This window comes from Cyrtonyx montezumae, unplaced genomic scaffold (assembly GCF_038088225.1).
Source record: "Cyrtonyx montezumae isolate F1298 unplaced genomic scaffold, pur_monq_1.0 scaffold_1, whole genome shotgun sequence".
Taxonomy (NCBI): Eukaryota; Metazoa; Chordata; class Aves; order Galliformes; family Odontophoridae; genus Cyrtonyx; species Cyrtonyx montezumae.
Window position 1 is genome coordinate 16,641,644 of NW_027071825.1, and position 22,741 is coordinate 16,664,384.

General features: G+C 37.9%; 1 protein-coding gene across 1 annotated transcript in view; it reads right to left on the bottom strand.

Moving 5' to 3' along the window:
• Positions 1–22,741, bottom strand: part of DPYD (dihydropyrimidine dehydrogenase) — a 318,162-nt gene that overhangs the window by 30,382 nt on the left and 265,039 nt on the right. Inside the window, exon 20 of the mRNA XM_065742081.1 lies at positions 12,581–12,760. Coding sequence (XP_065598153.1) covers positions 12,581–12,760 — 180 coding nt within the window. The remainder of the gene's footprint in view (positions 1–12,580; positions 12,761–22,741) is intronic.

A 22,741-nucleotide genomic window follows, 5' to 3' on the forward strand; every position in this document is an offset into this window, starting at 1 on the left:
ATTAGGTCGTCACCATCATTGTACTGTATCTTTCACTGTAACGTTGCTTAATTAATTAACATTTCAATATATATGAGTGAAAACTTTCATCTCTGGGCTAAAATATCTTCCTAAAATTATTGAGAGTGTTAAAAAAAATCATCAGTAATCAGATTTATACAAAATTAGCTAATACTAAGTAGTTTTCAGCAAAGTTCTGAAGCTATGCGTATTTAAACAAATGTTTACAGTTACAGCTAAAATCACATTTCTTCTTGGTTTCTTTAACTCCCAAAAAGAATTCTACCTCTTCATAATTGTAATAGCCAATTAGAAACCAAATGCAAGGAAACTATCACAGCCTAATTTCTATTTCTAATTTCTAATTTCTATTTCTTTGCATTGTTTTTACCTTATTATCCTTTTATAATACCCTCAAATATATCTATAAAACTTTACAGCCCTTTTCCAGTGGCATATGGTGTATGTTGTGAAGAGAAGCATGTTTATGAGCTGCAAGAAACGAAGAAAATTATATTGCCCTTGTGGGGCTGGGACAGGGAGAACTGACTATAGTTACGAGCAGAAGTACTGTTGTATCTACCACTGCCTCCCAAATTCTTAATTCTCTGAATTTTCATTGCAAGATAATTGTCTTGGACACTGCATTATGGAATTCAGGACTGATAACACCGTACAATCTCGTGACGCTTGAGACCGAGTCACGTTGTGCTGCAACGCAGTCCCTCACACCACAGTACCTGTCTAACTGGGCACACCTCACCTTGAATTAATTTTAACTGAACAGATCTTGATTTCACTAGAGATGGGGAAGTTAACATTTGACATATTTAGGTACTGTTGAAGAGGAGTTTGTTTAGTTCTGACTGAGTTCCACTTTCTAAATAAACACCGGTCAGTAAGGATAGGCTCTAATAGCAGAGACTGAGTTGTGCCTAAAGGTTCTGGTCACAGTTCTCAGTGATGGGTTTCTAAAACAAACTTTCAGAACGTATAAGAATGAAATCTTTTTATTTTTTTTTCTAAATCGAGGCAGACTTACAAGCTTTTCAGTCTGCAAGTTCATCCTCAATGTTGTTATAAATAACTGCAAACAGTTTACACTATGTAGGCTAAAATACCTCAGAGATAAACAACAGAAAAATAAATTAAGTCCTATGGAAAACTGTAAACACCAACTTTCTCCTCCATCTGCTTTATCTTTGTAATTAAGGCCAAAATCCAGCAGCAGGTACAGAAGTCCACCCACAGATCAGAATCAAGCTACAACAAACTTGCAGATAAAATGACTGCAGTCTATCAAATAAATAATTTTGATTTTGTTCTGGAAAAGAGAGGAGTTCTGGAGCATGAGACATTAATTAAACGTGTTCTGTACCACCGAGAGCAGCAGCCCCAAAAGACCATGCTCCCTCTTCCTGAACGCTCTTTTATAAATGTTGCTTATGAAAACTACATGCTACACTCACCAAAGGGTTCTCAGTACTTCTGCTTTAACAGTCATGTTTAGAGGCTTCACAATGTCATTTATGCTAATGTAAATGGCATGTGAGTTGTTTATAGCTTAGTGATACATTCTGAGTAAAAGAGAACATGTGGATATACCTGTGCTCATAGGGCTTCCTGGTTTTCAATATGCAAATGGAAATTTTTGAAATGGACACTTCAGAATGTCAGGAGCACTCAGCATTTGAAGGAAGGCTCAGTAAAGGCAGTGAAAAAATGCTGGTGAGCTTGGATTAGACTTCCAGCCTGGAACTGGAAAGGATTCATTTTGGCATATCTTTAATATTTTAAATGAGAGCTTGACTATTAAGCAAATAGTAAGTAATGATTAGCATCTAGGATGCAGTGCTCTATGGTGTAAAGATGGACTATATATATATATAAAATTTAATGCATAGGTTCTAGAATTGAACTACTTTAAACTCAAATGAAGGGCCTTGGATGTAAAAAAGATGTTAAAAAACCTCACATTATTTCAGTGCTTTGCTTCTGAGTTTCTTATGAATCCAGACAAACTGCATAAAACAAGGTATTTGGTAGCTTTTATGCATAAATAAATCAGCAACTTGGAAGAGATACTACACAGTAATAGCAAAAACTGCATTAATTATTCCAAGCAGTCAAATAGGAAAGAGACGAAATGTTAAACAAAAGGATAGACATACAATATGACACATCCTGAGCAATATACGGGCTATATAGTGACTTACATTCAGTAGTTCCAAGTGTAGCAATCAAAAACAGAGAAGTGGCACAAAGAATAAAATGGAGTTATTTCATTAAAACTTGTCTGCTGAGTTGAATGAAGGGCAAACAAGGTCTTACCTACGTGAGGATTAGACCCACCTTTTTAATAATAGCTAGGGAAGGTGTTCTTAAACATCAACCATCAGAGTACCCAAGCGCAATCAGTCTGAATGAGATCCCAGGAAATCAATAAAATTCTTGCCAGGCCTCTTCAAACTATTATAGAGCCCCAATGTGCTACAGAGCTGCAGATTACAGGCTGGCTGTAATTGCTCCCTGGAACAACCCAAACACGGTTCCAGGGCCTTAATGAATTCTGTGCAGCATGGGTAGGTCAGCAAAGTACAGAAACCTCTTTTCTCAGCTCCTACATATAGAAATGGTGTGCCCAGTAGTTCCTTTCAGTTACTGGGGGCAATTGCCCTCTGCCAAAGTATGACTAATATGCAATGAAACAGACAGAGCTGAGGCCATGTGGTTGGATACAGAGACAAGTACAGAAAAAAATTTTTTTTAATTATTTTTATAGCAATGAAGATAAGATATATAGCAAAGATCATAATCAAGATTCTTAAATATGTTCTTAATCTTTAAGACATTTCAGTTGCACTTTGCCAGGTACTGTTGGCTCCAGTGGCTTACACTGAGCCCCTGTCTAAACACTCTGTTAGGGTGCAGTGGCTTCCAAGGATAGCTGCTAGGGCTCAGCTGAAAAGCTCAAAGGGCCATATGCTAGCACGTGCAAATCAGACAGGAAAAATCTAAAGCCCAGCACATACTCCTGGCAACCTGAAATGTCTCCTGGCAGGATTTTGCTAGACTTCATGCATTCAAGTCTTAAAAGTCCTCCCTCCCTTTAATCTCAGCAACACAGCATGAAGCCTCCATCACTTCAAAAAGACTTGCCTTCCAATCAGGATATTTTTTCTGCTGTTTTTCCTGAACATATCCCTTTCTTCCAGTTCAGCATTGGCTGAATTTTCACTCTACATCATAAGATTCCTCTCTCTTGATTGATTGCAAACTTCAAATATTTGTAGACCACTGAGTTCTTCATCTATTATGTTTGCATGCATCCTTTAGAAAGGACATACAGACACTTCAAAGTTTAGCTTCTTTACCCTCTCCTCATAAGTCACTCTTGGATTTCTGATACATCTGTGCCTGTCACTACACTTAGGGCTCCTAAAAAAATCTGTTCCTAAAACAAGAGATGTTTTAGTCAAGAAAATGAACTGAGAAGTCACAAAATCTCTCACAAAACTAACCCAAGAATGCTACAGTTATTGGAAAACAGCCTGAAAAGTAATATATAGTCTGCTATAGTCAGTTCCACAGATTTTGTTTTGTGCTTTCCTTACATGAGCATTGTGGCTCACGAAGCATCTTTCTAAGTAGACAGCTTCCACAGGTGCTTGAGGGACAATGTTTGTTTCAGAGGCTGAGTCCAAGCCTTTGCATGCATGTTCGTAAGTGCATCTGTGACTAGTACCATAAACAAAATGGAACACACAAATAAATGAAGCGTTTGCTAATAATAGTTACCTGAAGACACAGAAGTGACGTTTTTGGTTGAGTAGATGATTCTAAGCCATCTGAATACTGGTAGGATTTAACCTGCAACTCCTTAAGACTACACCTCAGATAATATCAAGCATTTTACCAGTGCTTAATGAACAATAAAGGTAGTTAGAAGTACTGCTTAGAAATACACAATATTGTTAATAAATGACTTGGCTCACTAGGGGTAGATTCTAGAGGAAGAATTTCATATCATCAGGTCCTCAGACTAGTAATTATAGCTTACATTTTGAAAGGCACAACCTTGCTTTCACAGATGCAATTTGCATCAAAATCTGCACTTACAAAATCAGAGAGAATGGTTTTTCACATAGAAATTAATTGCTGACATTTTCTAGTGCTTGAACTGCAGACAATTAGCTATCAGTCACTACTGACCGGGGCTTTACCCAGTGAGGATGCAAAAAGTGAGGATCTGCAACTAATACCGATCTGATGAATACTGCAGTGCCCTAAACATCCCCAAACTCAGTGAATTTCACCTAACAAAGAAAAATCTCTTTGGCAGTAAAAGCTGATACAGAACCAAAGGTTGGAGGAAGAGGGTGGGGGAAGGGGAGAGAGAGACTGATTTGCTTTCAATGAATATGAAAAAGCTGATCTCTGCCATTGAGGAAAATTCTTGCACCAGCAAGTGCTGACTGATTGCAATGAGGAATGCTTTATCACCAAGATCCAGACACCCTGTCATATGGTGATTATTATTCCTGTCATGACCCTCTGGTCATCAAGCCACAGTGTCTTTTGTCACGAAACAACTATCCAATAAGGAATAATCTAGGAATAAGCCCGTGGCATAATATCTTCTACTTGCTTATACACACAGCAGGAGTAGGAAAATCTTCTTCCTATGAGTTATTACCTGCTCTAATCCACTTTGGAAAATAGCAGTATTTCCTTAATTTTGTGAAGCATACAAACATATTTTTCACAAGCTACAGCAAGCTGAATAGCTCAGCCCAGAGCTGAAATCAAATCTCAGTGTTCTCTCAGGTAGAGACAAATAGTCCAACGTCACCATCACATCTGCATAGAAATTATCAAACATTCCCATTAAAACTTAATAAGGACATGTAAAGGCTGAATTGGGCAGCACCTTATTCTGCTTTTAATCTCACATCATCTACAAGGCTGAGGTCTGGCCTAAATCCTGTTTTGGGAGCAATGGTTCTGACACACAGAAACAATGCATGTTCGAAGCCTCAACAAGCACATGTACCACCTACCAATCTTGACTCTACTTCAATTCCTATATGCTAGAGCAACAATTCCCCATTATCCATATTAATATTATCTAACTATGTAGTTCTGCAGAACTAATTAAAACTTCTGTGCATTATTTCCCCGACTTTTCTAATTTAGCTCTCTGAGAATGGGGCCTGTGCTCTGCAAGCACAGAGAGCACTCTATGCTGAAAGTGTCCCGGAAGGAAAGGGCTGGGCAGCCCTGCTCTGACAGGAGGTGGGAGAAGCCATGTCTGGCTTGGCCAGCCAACTCTTTTCATGTCTCCTCTGTCCTTATTGCTTATGTAGTTCACCTAACACAAGGACTGCTTTGAACAGTTTTCTCCAGCTAGCAAGATAAGCAACAAATACGACAATACATATACAACCGTACAGAATAAAAAATTAATGGTGTTAGAGGAGGATGATGCACACAGACATTAAGTGTGACACTGGGGAGGAAGTGGGGGTAAGTGTGCATGGTTAATATGAAAAGATGTCAAAAAAAAATGAAGCATAATAATAGTGCAATTTATCCTTGCTAAACGTACTGCGCTGTGCTATAATTAAATATGAAAACCTAAATTTATCTCTATGTTCGACTGTCATTAACTTAACAGGGAGTGCACATGTTCTAATCTAATGGCTGATTTTTTTCTCCATGTGCAGCATATTAAAATGTATATTAGCCTCAAGGTGCATAAACACAAAATAATAGACCAAAGGTTTTGGCCTGTGGAGAAAAAAATCCATGCTCAAAGGCCGTCAAGTAGCTGGTGATGCAGGGGAGACACTCACTTAGCCTCATTAAGCCAAAGCTCTCTTTTGCTTGTCTTTTGTTCTGCATGACAGCAGCCTCTTTGTTGTATAATAATTCATTCCAAGTTCGTTCCAAGCTACCGAAACTGGTGAACTGTGGCCATTTTAATGAGCAGTATTGGTGGTATGCATAATCTGGAAGCCACGTGGACCAGGCAATCACAGAGCACTGCAGCCAGCAAAATGAGATACTGTCGAAATCACAAATTTGTCAAGTTGTTTTTGGACAGGGTATTATAATAAGCACTAAAATATGCATCTTATTACTCTGCATCTGCCAGTCAAAGATCACTGTAATGAATGCATGCTGCAGGGTATGACCAGGCCATTTTCCTAAGTAAAACAAACTGCAGAGTACAAAAAAAGGATTATGTATTTTTGGCAGTGTCTGGATTTTTTTAAAATCCTTTTGCAACAAGAGTTGGATTTTCCCGGCGTGGTGTCTGTTGCCAGCAGTGAAAGCACTAAAACCAACACAGCCAAGGAGTTAATGTGAATACACTGTTTCTTAATAGCCACATTCACTAGCTGTGAATACCAAACTTTAAACTCGATGCTTAAAGCAAATTTAGCCTACAGTATGTATAAAATCTACAAAACTATTAAACTTCTTACCTCTACCTTAATAATTGTAGTTCCTTTTCTTCTACCAATTTTTGCTGAAAATGGCTTCACTGTTAGGGCAGATACATTTTTTATAAGAAACTGTGGACTGCATAAGAAATAACACTGCAGATAATCTTAAACTTCCATAATAGACCCATTAAGAAGAAAAATAACGTTAGAGAAGTTCTTTCTTCACACATTGTTTAGGCTAAGGATTTTTGTCTAGTCTTGCAAACTCTTGAGAGGTTTATCAATGGCAACAAAGCCATGTGAATGGTACAACAGGGTGCAGAGGGCTGCTCTGCCAGTGCTCCCCAGACCACTCCTGAGGACGCTCCACAGACAGACCATCAGACCTCCTCGGGGAGCCCAGTTTGAGAAGGCCCTTCTCCACTCTGGGTGAGAAAGTGAAGAGTGGAAAGGGGAGAGCAGGAAGAAAGGACTTACAATTTCATCTTAACCTTATTTTTGGTCAATCCAACAAGCATAGGCTATAACAGTCCCTGAATGTGCTGATGTACAGTCCATTTTAAACCCTAAACAAAGAGCCCTCCTTTATCAACGTTATCATACTAACACTTAGAATCATACAATCATTAAGGTCGCAAAAGATCTCTAAGATCAACTAGTCCAACTGACCACATACCACAGATACTGTCCACTAAACCATGACCCTTAGGAAACTGGGACTAGATGAAATCTACATTTCATGTGAAAGCAAAATGGAATTGATAGGATCAGCCTAAAATTCATTTTTTTCCCTATCTGAATCTTCAGAACTAGTGATGGGAGTAAGGGAAGAAAGGTTACTTTTGTAGTGTGACCTCTAAGCTACCATTTGATGAGGTGGTCTGTATTTCTGGCCAGTGACAAGTGCGGAAAACAAGAGGTCAAATCTTCACCATGCTGGAAAACTTCAGCTTCCCAATCAGTTTACAAAGGGCACTTTCAAACATAAGAGGCGAACACCTCTGCTTACTGAAGGCAGTCAGAGGTCTTGAAGAATCTGAAAGCAGCCAAAACTTAGTGCATGCATGGCAACAGTGTTTTTATGCAGCTAGCAATCTGTTTATTTAATAAAAAAGCCAGTGTAAACATCTCCTATGAAACTTTCAAGGTTTTTCAACATTTTCTCTTTGCCCTATAAAAGGCTGTTTAGGCTTGTCTGCAATCAAGTTAGAATTTAGCAGGCTTCTACCAGTCAGAAGAATCAGCTTCTAGTATTGATTGATATTCAAAGGGAAAGCATGCTTAGTCTAACAGGAAGTCGTAACAGGAAGTTATTTAGAGAACAAAATTGGCAGTTTGTTAAACCTAAGTTACAAAAATTTTCTATGAAGTTCATACACTGAACAGCTCATGTTCAGGATCACTCTCATCTCTTTGCTGAAGAAATTGTCTATGATTTTATCAGGTACGGCTTTAACATTTTCATTACAACACAATCCCAACAGCTGAGAAGGATCCACTAGGAAAAAAGAATTTGTTTGGTTTGGGATAATTTTGAAATCAAGACACTTCAGTTAATTATTTTCCTTTTAAATTTTTTAACCTTTAAATACAACCAAACAAATGTCATCGGTTGTCAAACTTCTGGTGTTGAAAGCAAGGTACAAAATGTCTGTATGTATTTACTCCTTCCTATAAACCCATAAACTGCCACAGGTTTAGCTACCTGGCATGTACAGAGACCACTGTGTTAAGTATGATTTTTATAGCTGACATGAGGTGGAAGTTTATAGAGAAACACACTATACCACTTCTGTTGCCATCACCTGACACCAGTGTATTTCCTGGACATAATCACTTCAGCTCCCTGGAGTAAGATTAGTGAGTAACTAATAAAAGATTCCTGTAATAAACAGACAAGGTGAGACAGTGACTACGCAGAGGAGATCAAATTGCATCTCTGGGGAATAGTGTACCCTGTCTAGATGCCTAGTGAGAACACAGTTATCTTTATCACTCCTGTTGATACATTTTCCTAGGAAACTTAGAGATTATTCTAAAACACAGTTCAGCTAATTTGGGATTAAAAGGGGCTAATTGTGCTCTCCCTCTCTTATGCAGCCACCCTAATAATTTTGTTTTGTTAGAACATGCTTAACTGCCTCATTGCATCACACTCTTGATCTCTATCTAAATTCATGATAAGGCAAGTGTGCTTTTACAAAAGTTCTTCCTTGAGGGAGTCAGTGGGAAAGCAGTGTGGTGTCACCATTACCTTGCCACTCTCTCATCTCAGTGTCTATATTTGCAAGCTGAGATTATAGCTGAGACAAGCTGACAAGGTTTATTTCATGCATTCAATGGAAAGGTGATTCAGAGGTGATATTGATGACAGCCATCTGTGTCAAAGTTTCAAATGTCAGGTCCTCTCACAGAAAAAAAACACCTAAATATGCCATCTGAAAAGCAATAAGGAAGAAAGCCCTGAAGCCTGGCTTTGTCCACTTCTGTGAGGCTGATGCAGCACCTATGCTAGGACTGTCTTTGGAGTGCTGTGGATAAGGCTGCAGTCCTAGTAAAGTGTGAAAAAAAATTGTGGAACTATGGGAAGTATAATCAGGCAGTGAATAGAAGCCACAGCTGAGTTTACCATTTCTAAATAGGAATCTCATTGATACCACAGGTAGTGTACTATCACAAATCACATCTTGGGACAATGGCAAGTACTGACCGCAGCAGCAACCACTACATTTGAAAACATAAAATGCTAGTGTTATAGAAAAACTATTAGATAATATGTACCAGCTGCTCCAAAGATGATGCATTTAGTGTCCATAGACAGAAAAACATATTAGCTATTTTGAAAATGGAAAAAACAGCACTTGAGTTTCCAAAATATTTTTCGGTGCTAGGATGCTTCTCATTTGTTAAGGGCAAGGGATTATCAGATAACAGTATTTGTAGCATTAATGTAAAAGCACAAAGAGGTACTGATCAAAATCATCTCCCTTTTAGCCGAAGGTGGGTGTGTCTCCTAAACTGCTTATTCACACCACTTAGCACAGGATTTTTAGTATTCTTTCTATTTACAAAGGAAATGATTGTGATAAATGTAACAACCAACAGTGATAACTGTTTATTTTGCCATTTATCTGGTGTCTGCAGGGCAAGACAGCTTTGCTTTGATGTCAGGTGCTCTGCTTAGAAGAAAGTATTTATCATTTCGTTGACTCTGGTCATCAAGTACTAAAAAAATTCAAGACAAAATCCTACTTTGTCACTCTCCTGTGGCAACATTCTGCACTCAGCATCTATTTGATGCTGATATGAGGAAAGGACATGAATTATCTAAAGGCCAGAGCATTGATATATAAAAAAAATATATTAATATTCAGTATCATTCTGTGAATCAACATAGATACCATTGTGAACGTATTTAATTAGGAATAGGACCCATCTCAATTCTGTAATATATTGAGGACTAGAAAAGTCTTAATGAACTTTTATACAATCAGAAACAAAGTGGTTCTCAAAGCTTTTGAAAATTATACTTGTTCCACTGTTCCTTTTCACTAAATTATGAATTGCCTGAATTATCTTTGTTTCTATATGAAAATCAATAGGAATTTCATCACTTACAAAATGTAGAAACATTTCTTTATATTTTTTTACATTTACTGCAAATAAATCACAGTATTTTTAAATTGACGTCTTCACTTTTTAAAATGCAAAACTTCATCAGTATTTGGCTTTTAGCTTCTCAGGGGGGTTTACCAAAGAAACCGCATTTCATCTCACAGTAATGCCGTGAGAAACTTGGACATCTCCTTGAAAGTTTTTAAAAATTGGAATGAAGGATTTTGGCTGTCACATTTTAGTGCATGTATAAGATACGGTCATGCATTATTTTTATCAATGTGAACATACACATCACATCAGTAGGCTATCTCCTCTTTTTCAAGAGGGAGTAAGGGTATGTTTTCGGTGAATTTATTTTAGAAAGAAAATCAGGGGTGCGTGTTATTACTTGCTGCCAAGCAAGCTAGATACTTGTGTTTGAATCTAGATGGAACTGCAATACTTAACTGAATTTGCTAGGCACAAGTACATGAAATCCAATATTGATAATAATTTATGAAGGTAAGAATACTGATTCCTATAGTATTGCTAACTTAGTTTATGATAACATAATTAGTTACACTAATAACACTGCTTAGGCACAGTGCAGCTAATTATGATATTATAAATATTAATGATATCAAGCCTTTGTATTTGATTGCCCCTAGTAGGATCATTTATCATGGTATTTCCATCTACCCACGTGGTGTTATTTTTCTTCCTTTTCCCTTGAATGCTTATTCTTGGATTGTCATCCTGAGCTTCAGTTTAAAAAATATCACTGCTTTATCAATGGTACAACTTTATATTTTATTATTTAGTAGCAGTGATTCAGTGATATAATTCTATGCTAAGGGCAATCAAATACACAATCGGTTATATTCTGAATATCTTGCTCTTTTTAAATGCCTAAAAAAGCCAGCCAGCCACGATTACATCAGGCTTTGTTTTTCATTCTTTTTCATGTGACCCATTTCAAGTTAAGATTGCTCTGAATTATTAAACGCTCCCTTAAAGCATCTTTTCACACTACCTTTTTTAAATGTTAACTGTTGATGTAGTGACAAGCAGAAAAGACTAATGATTATAATTTTTTTTCTCATTCAAAAGGACACTAGAAACATCTTTATCAGTGGCTGTCTGTTTAGTAAAATGCAAACTTAATTCCAAGAACATGGAGTGCTGCTTTAAAGAAGACTTATACAAAATCTCTGACACATGAACTGAAAATACTGTGTTTCTACAGGTGTTACAGAATGGAAGTTTGTATATAACCCTTTGAGACTGGTTTAACTGCTTAGCTTAAGTAGATGAAAATGAAAGTGCTTATATCTTGTTTTATTTTTAAGCAGTGTATTATTCAGAGCTTTAGGAATGGGATTGTCTTTTCTCCTGAAAGGTAATGTTATAATTTTCAGAGCTCCACAGAGAACAACAATACAGGAGTCTCTAATCTCCTGCTAAATCCAACTCCAGTCATCAGCAATGATAAGCAGAGATTTGGAGGCATTTGACACTCCAAATCCTATTCTTTTGTAATTCTTTACTTTTTACAACATTTTCAACAGTGTTATATCAGATTTTTAGAAGGATAATCAATAGGCATGATGTATAACTGAAATCAGTCTTCAAAGGGATACCCTCTAGTAACTAGAAACAAAAGCTCTGCCTCCCCACTGTGCAGGTATTTTGCTTAAAGCAGTAGGCAGCAGGGCATCAGTAGGAAGCCAGTTACACCTCCCTGCTTCTCAGTAAGGATCAGCAGGTGTCCTGGTGTAGGGGTGAGCAGTACTGGGGCTTCTGCAATCTAATGTACCTGGCAAAAAATCTCCAAAGATGCTTTTGTAGTAGGGAACTACTAGAGCAGAGAGGAGAGACAGTCCAGAGGTTAGGAATTCACAATGACCATAGCTTACATTCCTATTCAACCACTGACTTTCGAGGTTTAAATGACCTTGTGGAATTTATTAAATTATTCAGTTTTTATGTTCATCACCTGGAACTTCTCTGTCTTGTAGAAGGCATGGGAGTCAGTATCCATGACAGAGCATGAGATGCTCAGGCATGATGACCGTAGGATCAACTCCTATTTGATGGAGCATTCCAGCTATCAACTTGGTTGTGACAGCTTCTGTCTCAGCTAGCCAAGTCTGGTGCTAGAGGGCTTTCATATCTCCTGACTATTGCATTATGGCTGAACACCCTGCACTTCTGGTGCAGTATTAGTATCTGTCTAAATAGAGCTGAGTTTCACTAAAGCAAACGGTCCAGAAATTGTTCCAATGCATTTGTAATTTCACATCCTACACTTGAAAATTGGTCACGCTATTACAAACAGAGTAGACATCATATTCACAGTAAAAAGTTATCCCATATCTAAGCATTTCAAGTATGTCTGCTTAAGCTGCCCTTAGATATTTGCTAATACCCTGAAGAAAATAAAGAACACAAGACAGTTAGCAGAGACTGGATACAATGAAGATGAAATTGCATGGACAGTGTTATACAGGGATAACAATGAAGCAACATACCTTTCCTATCAGATCAGCAATTTCAGATACCGGTTTTCCCTTCTGATGACGCATGGTTGCTGGACTCTGTCCATTCCAGTCTCCAAGTTCCTCAATGCTTTTCAGGTAAAGAAGAGCTCTCAGTCCAGTGCAGTAGTCATCAATAACAGTGAAATCTTGATTCTGGATTGCACTGCACACCTATGAAATGGAAGTCTAGTTATCAGAAATGTCCAGGCACAAGAGGAGCACAAGAAGTTATAAAACTTTTTGGATTAATTGATTACCAGTTGGCCCGTATTGCAACTATGCTGGAAAAGAACCATGAGAATTCAGGATATTTATTGTCTGCTTGATCCTATGTCAGTTCAGGGAAAAAAAGGACTATGTTACTCTGATTATGCCTAGGATTCCTGATGGCAGCCCTGAGAAGGCTGTTCAGAATCAAACCTGCAGACTCTGCCGCGAGAGCGACCACAGTACACCTCCAGGACTCTGCTGCTGCGTAGATGTAGAACTACTGATAGCAGAAAATTGCCTGATAAGTTAGAAAGACTTTTGAAACTATCCTATGGACATCAGCTCAGATTGAAACCCAGAGATCCCCAGCTAAACTGACAAGAAGTGAATAAAATGCTCCAACTCCTCTCTGAACACATTCTCATTAGCTAAATCCTAATTCACCAGTGAAGAGATACAGGGTTGGTTGACTACCACTAATTGTCATTCCCTGGAAATGCTCATAAATTCCAGATGTGTCAGTGTTTTCACATTCTGATTCAGCTTTTATTCTAAAAACTATAAAACAATGTTCCTGATAAAAATGGAATTTACATACACACATAATGATCACAAAATTGAAATAGCTATCTACTTTCAAACATGAGCGTATGCATGTGCACAAATGCAGACACACTCTTTGGTTATGAAAATATACCTCAGATCATATTTGCTATCAACAATAATAGAGGAAAATTATAAAAACTATATATATAATCGTTTATGTATGTAAGAAAATATAATTCTTTTTCACATTTAAGATATGATAATACAACTTACAAATTTGAGGAAAGGTGCACTTTATGTTGAAAAATACCATACACTAATGCTATGCAAGAAAAAAATAAGGACAGTGTAAGCACAAGAACATTTTCTATGCAGTACATTTACATTACACAAAATCTATTTTCCTGCAGAAACAGTGTGGGCATTAATTAGGTCTGCTATGCTTTCCTCAGACTTCTAGATTTTTTTATTATTATTCCAGAGAAACTACAGAGAGCATCCTAATAATTTTTGGTACAGGCTATTTAACTGCAAAGCCTCTTTGCTCACCAAGGAGTTCTGTATTATTTTTTTTGCACAGGTAATTCTTTTCTTAGCTATTCTTAAAAATACTAGAACTGTATGTATGTATGTATGTATATGTATATATATATATAAATCAGTGAAAAGCCACGTCACGTCACTTGAAATAAGTTCAGGCACTGTTGTCAAAATCCTGAAATATTTTGACAGGATGTATACACACGAGATACACTGGAGGATACCTGTAATAACCTTATAAATAAAGAGGCTTTTACTGTTTTCTATCTTATGGTGCAGAGTTATAAACTGCAACATTATAAAAATGTGCAGAAGATGAAATCAGTCTAAGACTCACTGGGATCAATCTGAGCTCTATGTGCATTGTGTTGTTTGTCGTCAGTGGGAAGCTAAGTAGGTTCCAGAACTGAAGACAAAATTCAGTTTTTTAAAAAAAGAATGTAAATCACTGCACTAAGGAAAAATATTATCTGAAATAAAACGTATGAATTAGAAAACTGAATTAGCGAGTGTTTTTAGGCAACCTTGTTCTTCTGTAGGAGCCTTATGACTTTGGTGCCCAGTGGTGCAGATAATTACCCAAAGACACGCTTTTCACCAGTTTCACTGTGATAAAAGCAGGCGATTATTTTCACAGACTTTTCCTGGAATAAGGGATATTCAAACACCAGTGCATACAAAACCAACAGAAATAGTTTTGGTCGTGCCTTTGGAGAATTCCAAAACAGTTCGAACTTAAAGATTTCTGAAGCTGTACATTTCAGATGGTGATAGTTGTGTTTTAGTCTTACTGTATCTTCCATTGATCTTCCAATCAATGCAGAAGGCTTTGTTGCCTTTTAAAAGGAGCTGAACAAGAAAAAGGGGCACTGTACCATGTTAGCCATGACAATTCCTACACTATAGAGAGAGGTTTTTAGCATCACACCTGGCTGACTCTGTTTAGATGACACCGTGCCCCCTTCACAGCACAAGAGTAGTGGCAGAGCAGTGGACCAGGTGAGGCATAAACTCACACTTCCAGGAAAATCTGAGAACTGAGCTGACCTGTCTCACACATCACCAGTGCCCCTGCTTTAGTTCTGCTGATTGCAGTGCGAGTAGGCAGGCTTTTTGTCCCTCACAAAGCTGAGCATTGAACACAGTCTTCTGTTGATATCCTATTTTACAGGCATGAAGAGCAGCAAAAGCGGTCCAGCTATAGCTGCATTTAAAATGGAACTACCTTTGATTGCACTACCTTTCATTTAATGTCTTATTAAACCACCTCAACAGGAGATAAATGCAAACAGGCTGCTACCTGTACAGGTGCTGGCAGTGCCTCTTGCTCAAACCTGGTGGAGAACAGCCTTGTTTGTTCCCTACCTCTCCCTAATATCAAGCTGTTCAAGATCAAACACAAAGAACTTTGATTCCCTTCAGACCCTGAAGAAAAAGCCTAAGCTTCACAATGAGCACATGTGAATGGTTATATTGCTCCAGAACAACAGACCTGTGGCCAACAGAAGTTGCTTATGGACAAGTAGCAGGTTAGTTTCTTATTTGGTTGGTCACCCCAGGTTTTGGTAAGCAGAGGTGCTGGGACTTCACATGGTAGAGACAGCATCTGTTCAGTGCCCCTTGGTCCTGCATAATCCAAGTGAATCTACATTGTGAGTTAACTAACTTTCAGCAGAGCACTGACCAGGCTTCCACCTGAAATCATTAGAAAGCCTTTCCTACTTCAGAAGAGAAAAGTCCTGCAAGTAATTTAGTGACACAGACAGTGAAGTGAAGATCACAATGAAGTTGTCAGCTGTCCATTGTTTATATTTTTCTGTAGCTTTGTACTAGAATCTGGGCAAGAAAAGAAAGGCACCATTTTTTTTCCTGTTTACAAAGGTAATGTGCATTATTCATATTGCATTCATATACAGGGAGATAACTTTGAACAAGCTTGGTTTTAGTGCACTGCCTGACTGTGTGACTGCAAGGCTGAAAGCCCCTTTCTTTCCACAAATCCAGATTCCTCTTCCTATTCCAGTGGTTACTCCTTGCTCCCCAAAAGAAATAAACAAACCAATATACAGTATATGATCAGTAATATTCTACCCTTAATATACTGAAATATAAAACTTTTCAATATAAGTTTCAATGGTAGCTTACAATTCTAATCTATGCAGACATGTCTGAGATACTAAAAGACACACAGTGCCTGCTTTGCTGCTGGTAAATCAAACATACACAGCATGATCTCATTGGGGAACGTGGGTGCGAAATGAATCACAGGCTAAGGCTCTAAGTAAAACTGCTCTGCAAAATGCAGCAATGGAGGAAGCATTCAAAGGTCCCTGCTGATGTCTTGCATACAAAATGACCTGTCTGCTCTATTACTAAATAAACATAAATACTCAGTCTAGCTGTGTCAAAGGATCTAGAGCCATTACAAATCTTACTTGAGGAACTGGAGAAAATTGTTAGGTGGTTATTATTGTGTAAAAAGAATTTTACAGGATACATGATTTTTTTAATCGTTCACATCAATCTGAAACTTTTAATTTGCATACTATGAAGAAAAAGATCATTATCAGTGACAGGCTCTACTACAGCAGTTACGCAACACTGTAAAAAGCCTTTGCTTTTGTCAGAATCATTACACAACAAAGACAAAGCAAATTCCAAAGAGAAAAATACTGAGACAAATCCCCTGAGACATCTGTGTAAGAACTTTAGGGTTTAGCCCACAACCTATGATTCTAGTAGGAATAGAAAGACTATCTCCACACTGCATTATCATCCTGCCTAAACTCTGGCATAAGCCAGGGGTCTGTATGCAAGACCTGTGCCGTTTGTGCAGTGCCCTGGACAAAGTGGCTGAAGCATTTCCAGCCAGATCATCCACCGAAACAATTTCCATTCCATGCTTTTCTTGCCTTTTCCAATGGAGGATGCTGCAGATGACAAAATAATTTCTGTAACACCAGAAAGAAGAAACCAGCCACTCTCCTTCAGGCACTGCTCTGTCCACTCTCTCTTACTCCATAGCCTTCTGTTTACAAAAACTCATGATTATGTTGTGAAATCTTATCTGGAGGGCTGATAGTAGGGAAGATAGTATCAAAATGCACACTAGCCCCCACCTGCATTATTTGTATGCCATCTGTAGCAAGAGTTTTGGCAGAAGAGATGCATATCAAGGCACATTTTTCTTCTCTTCACTACTTTCCACTAGCAAGAGGTAAGGTGTCTATAATCTCCTACACCGCTGGTTCACTGCAAAAGTCTGTAGTGGGCCAGTGAATCTATTCTGTCTAATAATGGGTTGCTTTTGAAGAAGTGAAAGTCTTCTTGGCGTGATTAGATCTATGAGAACAAGAACACTGCAATGTCTGGCAGCAGTCATGCTCCTATTTGAAATTGTCTCAGATCACTATTAAATCCCTTTGAATTTGTGGTTGGTGGTTTAAGAGACAAGAGGTTGGAGAAAAATTTAGTTTTTACACTCTCCAAAACACACATTAGTAGCTCTCTTCAGAATATGGGCATGAAATAATTATAATTTTTAAGAAACCAGAAATAATAGTAAGGAGGCTTATGAGTGGCAGTGATACATTGTTTAGAAGTAAGAAGATTGATGGGTATATATTTGTACACACAAATGCAAATCACATATTTTGACTGTTATACCATATTAGTTTCCATTTGTTGTAGCTGTACAACATGAAAGCAGTGATGCCCCCATATACTGCATTAAGTGGTAATGTAACAGGCTAGCAATAAATAAATAAATAAGCAAATAAATAAATAAAATCAAAGTGAGAGTTTCTAAGTAGTTTCCTGGCAATTGAGACAACAGGCTCTTTCATCTGTGCTGTAACTGTGGCGGTGCATTGATTTAAACTCCTTCTGAGATCTCAAATGCTTTCATATTCTTAGGTCTTGCTGGCTGCTTTCTTTCTGCTTTTTTTTTTTTTTTTCTCCCTTCAAATGATAAAATTCTAGCATTTAGCAGAATGCCATCTTGCTTCCCCAGAAGACGGAGACTTATTTCAGCTTTGGTTCTAAACTGCACAGGATCTCTAAATAAAATAACTCTCAAAATGCCATCCCATTAGGAAACTGGCCTTTGACTTCACAGTTTCTAATATTCTTATCATAGCAAGTGGATAAACAAATATTATTCCTCTTGGATACCCAGGAGAGATTTTACAATGAATTAACATTTTTTTTTTTACTATTAATTTGGCTATCTGTCTTTGAAATATTTTCACTGATATGTCCGAATGGTAAAGAAAATAATTATGTACTGTTTTGTTTTATATTACAATACATATTCCATTTTAACATTATCTATTGGCATTTAACAGAACTTCTCTTCTAAAATTCTTCCTGATAACTGCCGAAGATATAAATCCTCCTTCCTGTTAGGTAAATACTTATGAATGACTCTGAGCTGTTTTTCAATGTATAGTTCAGGCTACTGATTGTTTTGTTTTGTATTTTTTTGTTAGCATTTATGGACTAAGATTCTGGTGAAAGGCGACTGAAATCATAAATGGATGCATGGTGCTTCAGGAAGGGTGCTATTTTTCCCTATCTACCTTTCCATATAAATCATCAGCCTTCAGAAAATTAATCTTATTACTGTGGGCAAAAGCGTGATTTTAATCTGGGGGAGGTATACATAAAACTTTAAATTTAAAATTTAAAATTTAGAATTTAAAATTATTCTCTAGAGCATCTGGGAAAAACTAAAAGGGAGATCTTACGGGGCTACTGCATGCTACCTGCTGCATAGCCCTTGGCTATGGAAATTACAGTGTATGATTTCCAGCTCTACTACAAGGATCTACATATGCCCAGACGTGCAAAGTAAGAAACAGTACACACAGCACTGGTTGCCCAATACAGTGCTCAGAATAAAGAGAAAAAAGCTGCTACCTGACAGTAAGGAGACATAAAATCTTCTCTGAGAGCTGTTTCTGTACTTACATCTTCAGGATAACAATGTCCTGGAGAAGCTGCCTAAATAGCAATGGTTCCTCTTCCTCATGTCTCAGTGAGCACTGACTTACCAGTACATCAAACACACAGCCTAAATTATTCTTTTTATCAGTAATTATTAGTTTTGCTGGAGGGCTGTAGGATTAAGAATATTAGTGGTAGTGGATTATCAGACATTGTGGCGCACTGTCTGGAAAAAAACAAGATTCTTTGTTACAAAGAATAAATTTGTAACTGAGCGAAAGCTTTCCAAATATTGATACAGTACAGATGGAATGATTTGATTCATTCACATTAGCTGCTTAAATGACTCTAGAGATATAGGTTAGCAGATGGGATGTTACTTAACAAGGCTTCAGCTACTGGATCAAGATGCAAAACTGATTTGTATTATGGCTGATAGCCTTTTTAAAACATTAGAATTGAGCTACATGAACTAATGAACTATTGTTTGTTCCAAAGTCCAGGACAGCTTTCAGAAAGCAGTCTGATGGACTCCTATACTGTATCTATGAATGTTCTGAGTTGTGGGAACAAAAAAACCCACAATCTTTTTCAATATTTTTTACTGAGTTCTAGGCTTAAAATCTTAACTAGCAGAGGGCTTACTGGTGACACTGAAGGGGAAACTTAACAGCAGAAAGATTCAAAGATGCTAACTTCTCCATGATTTGCAGAGTAGGCAACCTCTCACATATAGGCTTAAGAAATCTATATAAAAATAAAAGGCTGAATGGCAAAACATCATGTGAGTGTCAGTAATGAAATATTTTAGTTATTTCAGTCATGTGAAGAGAGCTCATCAGTGAGCTGTTATTTTCATCAAAGGTATAGGCTAATGTCAGTAAGTAATGGAGCTCAAAATGAGCTAAAAGAAAATGAAGGTCTGCAAGACAGCTTGCAGGATAAGCGCTCTACCTCTTCTACAACTCAGATCCTCTCTATAACAGGACAACATAGTGCTGAAGTGTTGAGCAGAGGAGAGCTGACATTTAACGACAATGGGGGCAGGAAGCACAAGAGAAGGAGGAGGCTATAGCTGGGCAGCAAAAAGAGGCACAGAGATCATTGTTAAGCTACAGAAGCCTGCTGAGACAGGCTGCTGGGAAAAGCTGCCTTAGCACCAAAGTGACAGTTGCCCCTGCTGGGACCCCAAATACCTGGGTTTTGTAGTGCATGAGACTTGTCTAGGAACCCTGGGCACTAGTGAGTGGCCAGCAGTGTCAGAGGAGAAGGTATCTGGCATCCACTGGCCTGGTGGGAGATAAGAGCACTGTAAGGGGGTCCTTAGGTATGTTATCCAATGCATATATTCATAGCCTGCTCAAATGTACCTTTCCTCCCCTTAAGTTTTTTATGCCAATTAATGCAAATTTGATCTAAATACCTAAATGAGATATTTGGAAGTGGGAAACTGGTACTTATCAAGGGATCCTGAATGATGCAGTTCCATTTTGCAAATCTTTGAAATGGGAAATGCAGAAGAAATCAAGAATTTTCAGAAGGCTCCCTGTGGTAATTGTATTTTGGCAGGTTGGTTTTTTTTTTTCTCCTGTCATCCACCCCTAGAGGAATGGTTGTATTTCCTTATCTCACTAGAGCATTCTGTCAGTTCTTGGAACTGCAAAGGGGACCTTTATGCAGTAGGTGGGCAAATACACCGATAAAAGTCCTGATCATGATCATCTTCACTCAGAAAACAAATATGATTCCACATGCCTTGAGCACTGAGGAATGAGGAGACAGCCTCATAATCAGCCATCTACAGCAAATTGTATCATTGTACTCTAGATCCATAAAATGAAAGATATCTTTAAAAGCAGATGAACTAACTTCCCTGTGTAAGCAGCGCAGTCACATACACAGGCTCTCCATCTTTACATGTATTTTGAATATCACTTCACATTTTGTTTGTTAACACCTAAAGGTCTCACCTTTCTCTAACACGTTGTGTTGTGGAAAATGAAATCTTTCTGTTCTCCCAATGGTTCTGCAGCTGCAGGCACAGAATCAGCAGCTGTGCCAGGCAGACTGAGATTTACTCAACCCATTTTAGTGACCCATATCCCTCCAGTTCCTCAAAAGGTGGTTCTAAGACAGATACCTGCTCAGTCGATTAGACCTAGAGATTTGATGTCAAAAGTCAGACAGCAGCATAACATGTTTAGTCAGAAGTTAGTAACATTTTTAATTCTTTTTTTTTTTTTTTTCTATGAGCTGAACAACAGAGATTCCTTTCCTGTCTTGACTGGCTTTTCCATTTTTGGAAATGCGTATTTGTCAGAAGCGAGAGCAGCTCTAGGAAAACACACTTTTCAGAAAATAACTATATTCTGAAAAAATGTGTGGAAAAGTGTTTCAGAATTGCCAATATGTGCTGTTTGACAACATGGAATGCAACAGCCCCGTTTAACTTGAAAATGTCTGTTTTGCAATCTAAGTTAATTGGAATGAAAAGGTCAAAACTAAAATATGCTGCAAAGTGATTGAAGTAAAATTTTGGTTCACTCAAATAATTTTTTTTCTTTAACACATACTTTTAGAAATTTTATTATCATTTATAATGAAAAACCATTTCCATCCTGAAACTTTCCTGTGACAGAATAACTATTTATTGGTCAGAGGCATCTCCCTGTGCAGCTTTTCTGTGGCTTCTATCCTGCAGGAGGGTAAACACATCGGAAAGTCAGAGGCTCACTAATGCATAGCAGATCCAGGTTACAGCTTCTGAGTTTGTCAGCTCAGGACACTGAATCAGGCACAGTAGGGACTTGAATTCAGAACTGTTTTGATTAAATAAATTTTGCCAATGAGAAACAGTTTCCTCAAAGAAGTTTTTAACAAACTCTAATGAGAACCATCTACTGAGGGACGTCATCCTGTGACTAGAATTCTGAAAGCCTCCTACTTCTCAAAATCAAACAGAAAAGCAATTTTTTCATTTTGGAACCTCAGTTTGGTCCTGCAATGATTAACCCCTCTTCCTTGTGAGTCTTTCTCTCTACTACTGTCACATTTTATTTCAGTTAAAATTACTTTCATCCTTTATCAGCTTGCCTGTATGAATTTGTGCAGCAGCTGCTATGTCCATTGAAGAGTGAGATTCATGTGAATAAAATAGTTCTGACCCTCTGAGTCCTCTGTGTCTGAGATAAAAAGCCACTTCCACATTTCCTTGGGGATTGTTTTACCTATCTCTGTCCAAAAAATAAATATCAGCAATAAAAGCAGTGACATAACTCAGATACTGAAGGAAATTAAACCCTTTCTTAAATGTACTGCCAGCTTCAGAAAAATGGTTTCTCTGTTTGTTTCTTTCATTCAAATTGCATGGATAAAAGGACCTCTCAGCAGACAGATCAAGCTGTGTCAGGGGGCTTATGCTGTAGCAGGAAAATACTTCAAAAGGCACTGGGGCTCCCAATCCCAGATTGCTTCCTCTTTCCTGGGAAGAAAAAAAAGATCTTTCTACCACTGAGTTAACCAGTGGAATGGGTCATCAGGACTTGTTAAACTGCAATCAGCCCAAGCTGGTGGTGCACAGATCATGGACTGCAGCATCAACAGAGCTGTGACAATGCAAAATGCAAAATTCCTTGCATGTGTACGTTCTTTGTATGGCTGATAACATTTCTGAGAAAAACACCTCTGACAGCAGAGCTCCGCAATCCTGAATGTTTTGTGTTTTCAAAAAATCAAGTCCTCTGCTGGTACAGTAAGTATAATTTAAACGAAAATACAGGAAATTCTCTAATTAATGGAGATGGCAGTAACAAGAAAAGAAACCACCATGCTTATCTTTCCTTTCATTTACATTTTCAATAACCAACATCAGTTGGATACATTTTCAGTTTTGATTTCCAGTCCCTTCCA